Below are 9,363 nucleotides of genomic sequence, written 5' to 3'. Positions count from 1 at the left end.
CACCCTCGTCTTTCTTTTGAAAGGATGTTTGTATAGTTTGCATGTTAGGGTATCTTTCGTCTTTTTATTGACTTTGACTGACCTTTGTTCAGTGTGTACCCAACACTAAATAAAAGCTCCATTGTCTGTAGAGCTGATAGAAATAGAGAGTCATTGTAGAGTCAAGCTCTCGGGGTTTAGCCCTCACCTAACAGTGAATGGCCCTCTACGCTTTTTCAGATCAACATTTCAAATAATACTAAATATATTTTTTTTTTTTATCTTTTCAAATACTGAGGAAGGGCCAATTTTGAGAATTACATTTAGGATCTAGAGTCATTTTTGATATTTATAAACTGACGACAAAATATAAAGACAAGATTTACATGGCAACACTTGACAAGACCAAGTGTTCCGGTATTAACATACATCAACAGATGTTCTTATTGTTTCGTTGAGACTTCTCCTGTTCTCGCTTTGAGTGCTTGACATTTTTTGGGTATTTACATAGATTTACATGGAGAGTGTGATCTTTCCTTTGTTCCTATTTTGCCATAGTTTGATCGAATTAGAGATTGACTGATAGTTTTGTTAACACTTTGGTATTCTCATTTCTTTCTGTCATTACCATCCTCGAAGAATGTTCCCTAGGCGTTTAGAGCAGTTTTATGTCACACAGGTGTTTTACCACAACATATCTCATTAAAGAATGATGTTTTTATATGCATCAGCTTCACTTTTAGGCTACTTAGTGTTTTTTTTTTTTATCTTATTTTACAAAAGAGCGACTGAAATCAGCATGCAGAATCTTAAGGTTGTTCTCATGACGGAAGATAAAATGGTAGTGCCACTTTTGAAACATTGACCCTTTCGTTTTTATGAATGCTAAGTGGTTTTTTTTGTTGTGGCATTTTAAGCCATAACTTTGTGTTGATACAATGTATATGATATAATAAAAACTCTATTTATTTTACAAGAGAGTATGAAACAATTAAGTAAACTTATATTACGTACTCTTGTTGGTCTGGATGTTAGCGCGCGGGAGGTCTTAATATGGGAAGAAACCAGAGTACCCAGAGAAAATCCAGGTGGGCGGGTAGGTGACCTGGTATTTTTTCACGTCCGAGAGGGGAATCGAACCCCGGCCGCCTTGGTGAAAGGCAAGTGCGCTATCCACTGCGCCACCCCACCATGCACCCGACCTCGTGTATAAATATTTACATTTCATTTTTATACGCCCGTCGAAGACGGGGACGTATAATGTTATCACGTGAGCGGGCGGGCGGCCGGGCGGGCGGGCAAACGATGTCCGCTCGATATCTCGAGTAATTATTAACGGATTAACTTCAAACTTCACAACAAGGTTAATTACCATGAAACCTCGGACAAGTGCGATAACCGCCATTATCCGACCATAATTTGTGGAGTTATGCCCCTTTATGGATTTGCCGAAACAATGTCCGTTCGATATCTCGAGTAATTATTAACGGATTAACTTCAAACTTCGCAACAAGGTTAATTACCATGAAACCTCGGACAAGTGCGATAACCGCCATTATCCGACCATAATTTGTGGAGTTATGCCCCTTTATGGATTTGCCGAAACAATGTCCGTTCGATATCTCGAGTAATTATTAACGGATTAACTTCAAACTTCACAACAAGGTTAATTACCATGAAAGCTTGGACAAGTTTGATAACCGCTATTATCTGACCATAATTACTGGAGTTATTACCCTTGGTTTCATTAATGCGATGCATGCGTTCCATGATGTTGTATTGCACTCATTGATCTACCAGTTATGTTGAATGATTTCTCTTTTAATATCAATTACTCACAAATACTTCATATATTTCAATCATACAAACAACTGCTCATTCAGTGTGTGACGGGCGTATTATATACCGCTCGCGGTAACCTTGTTTACAGATCAATTGCATTTATTTATGCTTTATTACATTCATTTTATTATAAGATCTCTTTTTAAAAAATAATTGATTATTTTAGATATAAAAATATTTTGTCAGGATTATTTGTTAATTTTCATTGTTTCTTCATGAATGAGTTTGCGTCATGTCATTCCCACTCCTTGATCTTTTGTGTCGACGCTATTGTTTTTTTGCGGATTTTTTTAGCATTTTAGCATCGCCAACAATTAAATCAAGTAATTTTGTTTTAATGGAATAAAACATATGACTTTCCTATGGTAAATTCCCTGGCGTGATCAAAATCATCAGTAATCAGCAGGAGATGGTTTGACGGAATATTATTATAACATTCCAATGTCTATCTGAGGGTATTCTGTATACGCCTAAATGATTTCCATTTCAGAGATATCAGTATCTACCTTGATGGAAGACTGGGTCGATGTGTTTTGGATTGTTCGTGACCTACATAGTCACCTCGATCTGACGGCAGATACAGTATCCTGGGACCCATTACCATTGTGTGTTCCGTCAGGGCGATCGGGAAGTGCAGTCACCTTTCACAATGACTTCTTGCCGATATCGATCCGACGTGAAATGTAACGGGGTACGGTGGCTGACCATGTGGGTTTTCATCAGGTACTGCGTTTTCCTTTAACATTCAGACCCACTTCGCCAACAAGAGTGATTCATATAAGTTAATAATGATTGTATCATAATTACTGTTAGATGGAAATATTTGCTTTGTTCATAATTTGCCCCAATTGGACCGAATTTGAGTTCAAATTGCTGTTTTGCTTACACTTTTTTACACTTTTTTTCACGATTTTGTCTGAATACTCATAAGATCTTCCGTTTAAGGTGTCCTCTCCACTTAACTTGTTGATATCTTTATATAAATATCAAGATCAGGCCTTGTGCATTAACAATATGGCGCCCTTGTATTTTAATATGTATACAATTGCATGTTTATTTGCAGTTATTGAAACTGAGAAACGTTTGCCATAAACAAAAATGAAAATTCATTTCCTAATGATTATAGGGTGAATTTTATTGCCTTTGTACTGTATAATATAACGAGATTGTAAAAATTCATGAATGATTATCTCCCTTTAATGTATGATGGAATTACACTACAGCTGTATGAGTACAGCATCGTGTGTTTGACATCAGTGGCCCTAATGCTATGACGTCACGTTGTCCTTTGGGTTTGACCTCTGTCCATTGTTTTCAGAGAGCGTGACCTCTCCCTACCTCTTGTTCGAGTGAATGTTGATAGAACTGTGTGCCACCTTTTTGTCGAAAAACTGAAAAAAAATCAATCATAATTAATTGAATATGTCTTACATGATTATATTATTTTAGCGAACATCCATATCTTTAATATAATTATATATTGTATGCATGAACAAATTCGCCCAGTCGAAAACTACATGTATAATCGTTTAGTTTTTATTTTGCTGTTACGCTGGTCTGTGTTTTATTCTTATCTACAGAACCTTCCCTAATCTTCCGTTTGGATATAAATTATAACAGTAGCACAGTTGGGTTAGGACCCATCTGTTGACCAGGTAGCTCTTACGGTTAGAACGAAAGTATAACAACCTGAGATACAGGGTCCAAATCTTGGTCTAAACATGCTGAATTTTCAGACACGGAACACTGTTGTTGATTATAATTGGAACATTTCACCTCTTTGTTTTTGTCATGCTAGTCCCGAAAGGTATAATCTTCTTTTCAGAAATGATTTACATGTATCGAGCTATAGTCCTCCCTTTACATGTATCGAGGCTGTAGTCTTCCCTTTACATGTATCGAGGGTATAGTCCTCCCTTTACATGCATCGAGGCTATAGTCCTCCCTTTAAATGTATCGAGGCTATAGTCCTACCTTTACATGTATCGAGGCTATATTCCCCCTTTAAATGTATCGAGCTATAGTCCTCCCTTTACGTGTATCGAGGCTGTAGTCCTCCCTTTACATGTATCGCGGCTATAGTCCTCCCTTTACAAGTATCGAGGCTATAGTCCTCCCTTTTCATGTATCGAGGCTATAGTCCTACCTTTACATGTATCGAGGCTATATTCCTCCCTTTACATGTATCTAGGCTGTAGTCCTCCCTTTACATGTAACGAGGCTGTAGTCCTCCCTTTAGATGTATCGAGGCTGTAGTCTTCCCTTTACATGTATCGAGGCTATAGTACTCCCTTTACATGTATCGAGGCTATAGTGCTCCCTTTACATGTATCGAGGGTATAGTCCTCCCTTTACATGTATCGAGGCTATAGTCCTCTCGGTATACACGTTTCTAGTACTTAGCTTGTTTTGGCAGTGGTCCAGGGATCATTACCGTGTACTAGATATGGAATGGTGTGTACTAATATTATCGGTGCTGATAAACGCACTCCCGTGACGGAGCGGGAAAGGCAAATGTTTTACTGAGGCAAACATTTCCCTGCATGCAGTAGTTATCATTGATAAGGTATAACATATGGGTTTTATATGTAAATTACTGATTCTCTTGGTTTAATTTTTAGAGCTGTCATTGATGTTGCTCCTGGTGAACATGGTATTTATGTGATAGATTCGGGGTGGGGGGTGGGTCCTGAAGCCAAAAAACACCCCTCTGGATCCGCTACTGACCACAAAGGTGTTCCTTTATTTGTTTAAAAGTGGGAAATGTTATCATTACTTTACCAAGTAATATTCTAATATTACATTTTTGATGCGATTTATTTGTTAGAAATAGATGTTGCTAAAGGATATATGGCAAATTTGATCACTTCCTTACGAAATAACCTGCAAATAATACATTCATTTTATTATTTAAGATATTTTCTCTGTTTGTTGATTTGAACCTACAATATATGGTAACATTTTTACACAATTCGTTTTCTGAGTTGGTTAGAATTGACCTTCACTTAATGATACTGTAAATTTGACCATAATTTATATTAATTACTTACCTTAATATCGTTTTGAAGTAACTAATTAGACCATTACATAGTTGGGTTCCTCTAATTTACATAATTAGTCCAATAATTATACATATTACGCTATTCTAATGAAGTTTATATTTGGTTCCGACCCCTCCTAGCATACAAAGGAGGTTGGTAAACACGTAGACACAAGAAGCCCTACAGGTGCCACCTACATGGATTGATGTTTTTATGTTATACACGGGTAACGATAGGGATGGGGGATAATACAGATCGTAAAGTAAGGTTTCATATACGTAATTATCTTATACAAATTATCGCCCTTCTCGTTATGTCTATTTTAAGGATGTTTGCTTTCTTCATGGAACAAGTGTCGGCTTCTTTCCAAAATAATTCAACACTACGAAACGTATAAATAGATTCTATGTATGGTAGTTAAGATATTACTAATCAACTGATGACACGTTTGAAAGGTCGAGGACACGTTTGAATAGAAAGTACACAACAAATGATGACGAGTTTAAAATGTAAGTCCACAATATTAAATGCCACGTTTGAAAAGTTGTTGCACAAAAATTGATGATACGATTGAAAAGTAGTTATGTCAAAATAGATTTCACGTTTTGAAGAGTAGGTACACAGCATTTGATGTCACGGGTGAAAAATAGACACCCAAGGTATAGATGACGTGTTTTAAAAGAAAGTACACACCAATGGGTGACACGCTTGAAATTGATCATTCCAACGGTTGATGATGTCATTGAAAGGTAAGTTCTAAAATAGATTCATTGTCATTGGTAACGATTACGTAATTCTAAGTTCTGAAAAGAGGGGGTTGGGATTGGGATGAAGGGGGAAATGGATATTGATCACAACCAAGAATGTGCTAAAAATGGATTTAAACTGACTGTAGTGTTTTATCATTGAAATGAACCTAAAGGAAAGAAAAGTCTAAACTAATGTGAGAACATTAACGGTTCTACGAGATGTAGGTTTCCAGATTTCTGTAATTCAGATTTATTATATTAGATTTGTTTTAATAAAACTCGTGCAATTTGTTTTCACTTAAATGCAAATGGAAAATCTCCACGTACAAATGAAAAGTAACAAAATTAAACTCTTCCCGATGGTGCTTGACTTCAGCATAAATTGACTTCTGATGGCTTTAAAAGTCGTTTCTAAACTTCAATCTACTAAAAGAGCGTGTTTCTATATAACACGGCATACGAGTGGGTTGACACCGTCTGGAAGTGAGTTCCGGTGAAACGGTACGCCGAGAGGGAGACATTTCCATTTATGTTACATTAATTTACATTGGAGTGTAATTTTTTTACGAAACACAATTCACCGTCTAGGACACTTGGACAAACACCATTGCAATTCTAAATACATTTGTCAGTTCGGATGCTGTTTCGATGTTCTAGATATCTTTATTTATAAATCAATTCGGTTCCGCAAACGATTCTCGCCTTCAACGTGTCTCACTGTGATTCGCACAGCCTGTTCACGATATTGAAATTCCGATAACTCTGGATTCATAGACGAACGGATTTGGTGGTATAAATAAATGTATCTTTATTCAATAATCGAGTTATAAAGCCCTGCACCATGGTTTAAAAACATGTACTTTAAATAACTTGTTTATGTTGGGTAATACACGGGACAATCTATACTACACATTCATTTTAATGGTATTTGAATGCTTTTACATTTATCTTAACTGCACATATATTTTGCGGACAAAGAAGTTAAACTGTTTTCCCTGATACTAAAACGTAGGAACGTTAAAAGCCTTGTTTATCTTCGAATGCAAAAGCGTTTTAATAGAAAATAAAAACAACTTTAAAGCTAAGTGCTACCTATGTATGTAACTGTGATATAACGGCTCTGTTCCAGAAGAGTTGCAAGCAAAGAAACTGGTATAAATGAAAGGGTACTTAATATCTATAAACACCTATTCTCAAATTTAAGGTTTGAAAGGACAAGAAACGTCATGGGTATACTGAATTAGGTAACATTTAACTCAAATACAAATAGTACACGTTTCATGTGTAAGGTAGACTGTACTCTCAAGGGAGATAACTTTAACATAAAAATCACATGTAAATAGTAAGTTACAATGTATTTTGTGTCCTTAAGGGAGAGACAAAACAAATGATTACGGTAGCATGCAGGAAAATAGCTCAAACAGCCGAAATCATATATAATGTGTAAGGTAGTATATGTGCTAATGGCAGATAACGTAAACATAACAATAGGCAATGTGTCAATCAAACTACATCATTACCAGATACATGTATATTTTTGATAGAATGATCTTTATACTGCGCAAGGTAAATACAGCATGCGTACTTACTAGAGATTAGCCTGAATCACTGGTATATAATATATAAGGCAGATTGTAGCATACACCCTTAAAGGAGATAAGTCTAACACAAACCATATCCTTACGGAAGACAACTCTATCTTTACTCTAGACAATTCTAGCGAAAATGCGAGTATCTACAAAATCTAAATCCGCTTGTACGTCCTGGTGTTATTTCTAATTAAAAACCTCCAAAGCTCATCACACCCCCTACCCCCGTCCCTTGCCCCCCGCCCCCTATCCCCCCCCACCCCCGGAAAACAGTTTTCACCTCAATTTCCGTGTTAATTACATTTAATGATGCTGAAATGACTCACGAAGAAAACAAACCGAGATTGGAATATTTTATGGATGCGAGCAGCGCTTCTAATCAACGACTGAAAACGAAAACGAAAAAAATCGAAAATAGCACGTGTGAACTGAAGTTGTATGCAGTGGCATGTCGGAACCGTATGATTAAACTATACATATATAGACGTGTAATGAGGTGATTAAACTATACATATATAGACGTGTAGAAAGGTTCATAACTCAAAGGCACAAGCTTAAAAAAAATACCACACAGACAAAATAGGATAATGAAGTCCCAGCAAATAAACCAATGATTTAGGAGACATTCTTTTGTTTATGGAAAAATCCTGTCAGTCTTTACATATCATGAAATTGAGCTTTAATTTTGGAAATTTGACACACGCTTGAACATTACTAATTTACTACCGAAAGTATCATAGTGGAACCTATTCCTATTCCACTGAAATGTTTGTATTGAGTTATCTTAAATCTCCTTTAGCATGTTGTTAAACGAAAATGAAATATTTACATTAACCTCGAGTTCTTTGAGGTCTATATTTCAAAATATCAGGATTATTTTAATAACTTCAGTGTACTTAGATCATCTCGCTGGAAGTACTGTTTACGCAAAATTAATTGATCAATGTATGCTGACACCCATTGTAGGAGTGTTGAAAGGCGTTTGCTAACATCGGCTGCTGTCAACGCAACCTTTACATCTTTTCTACATTTTTTCCTCATTGCTGCCTCACTTTGCGGACTAATGTCTGCCATGTGAACTATCTACACTGTATCACTTAAGGATACCCGTACCACTACCAGAAACTTTAACTAATTATTGGGAACTTGTTTTTTTTTCGACATGATTATAACTTTGATAAATCTTTCCCGCGAAAAAACCCATGTCTTGTGGGACTTTTATGAAAAATAACGAGGATGAAAAAGACAAAATATGATACAACAGTATTCTGAGTGTAAAACTCAGCGGGGCTACATCGGGGTTCGAACCCTGAACTCCCGATTTTTATACTATCTCTAACCGATTCAGCTACATGGTTAACTGAAGTGTCCTGACCCATAAGTGCTATAGTTATAACCAAACGGAGAATGAGGGGAGGATACTACTAATGATAATTATTAGAGGTTCTCATATACCGCTAATAAACAACCTAGTTCGTAGGTCGTCTCAAAGCGGTTCACAAATTATGATCCGTGCTTATATTGCCTTTGCAACCATCCAATATCTTTCTGAACTCCCTGGGGAGCATACAGCCGGTGCTGTCATTTCGGTGCTCACAGCTAGGATTCTACAATTAGAATTAGAGTAAAGTATCTTGCTCAAAGATACAACACAGTGCTGTGACGTAACTCGAACCCACAACCCTTCGGTCACGAGCCCGGCGCCCTACTACTAAACTATCGTGACTCCTGTGTACACGAAACAAATACAGTGCAGCGGGACAGGGATCCCTAATGTGCTAAAGGGTTGTTAGGTTTGCTTTTACGCTTGCTTATAATTTTGAATCCTTGTAACAACGAAATCCATTTCAGGACAATGTCGGAGGATGATAGAATTAATCAGGGACAACTTTAAAGTGTCATTTCTCTGACAAAACAACAAGAGAATAATGAAGTGTCAAAAACCATATCTGGAACTTAAAATCGATAAAACTTGGGGAAAATTTGAACTTGAATTCTTGAAAATGTGCAAGGAGAATTAGACTAGTGTTCCGGAAGGGGAGGCGTTTTCTGCTTCATCGAAGACATCCACCATATAAAAAGTCGAATACAAGTAATGACACATACTCACATCGATAACTCAGATAGTGACAACGAAACAAGAAAAAAGAGAATAATACAAGT

General features: G+C 36.7%; 1 protein-coding gene across 2 annotated transcripts in view; it reads right to left on the bottom strand.

Annotated features, from left to right (window-relative positions):
• Positions 1-2,954: 2,954 nt before the first annotated feature.
• The window catches only part of LOC110451502 (gonadotropin-releasing hormone receptor-like), a 120,460-nt gene continuing 114,051 nt past the window's right edge, over positions 2,955-9,363 (bottom strand). For both annotated transcript variants that reach the window (XM_021499556.1, XM_021499558.1), the window contains exon 4: positions 2,955-3,212. In XM_021499556.1, the coding sequence (XP_021355231.1) occupies positions 3,098-3,212 (115 nt within the window). In that variant the 3' untranslated portion in view covers positions 2,955-3,097. The remainder of the gene's footprint in view (positions 3,213-9,363) is intronic.

Source organism: Mizuhopecten yessoensis, unplaced genomic scaffold, assembly GCF_002113885.1.
Source record: "Mizuhopecten yessoensis strain PY_sf001 unplaced genomic scaffold, ASM211388v2 scaffold6111, whole genome shotgun sequence".
NCBI classification, from domain to species: Eukaryota; Metazoa; Mollusca; class Bivalvia; order Pectinida; family Pectinidae; genus Mizuhopecten; species Mizuhopecten yessoensis.
This window is presented reverse-complemented; position numbering and strand designations above follow the sequence as displayed.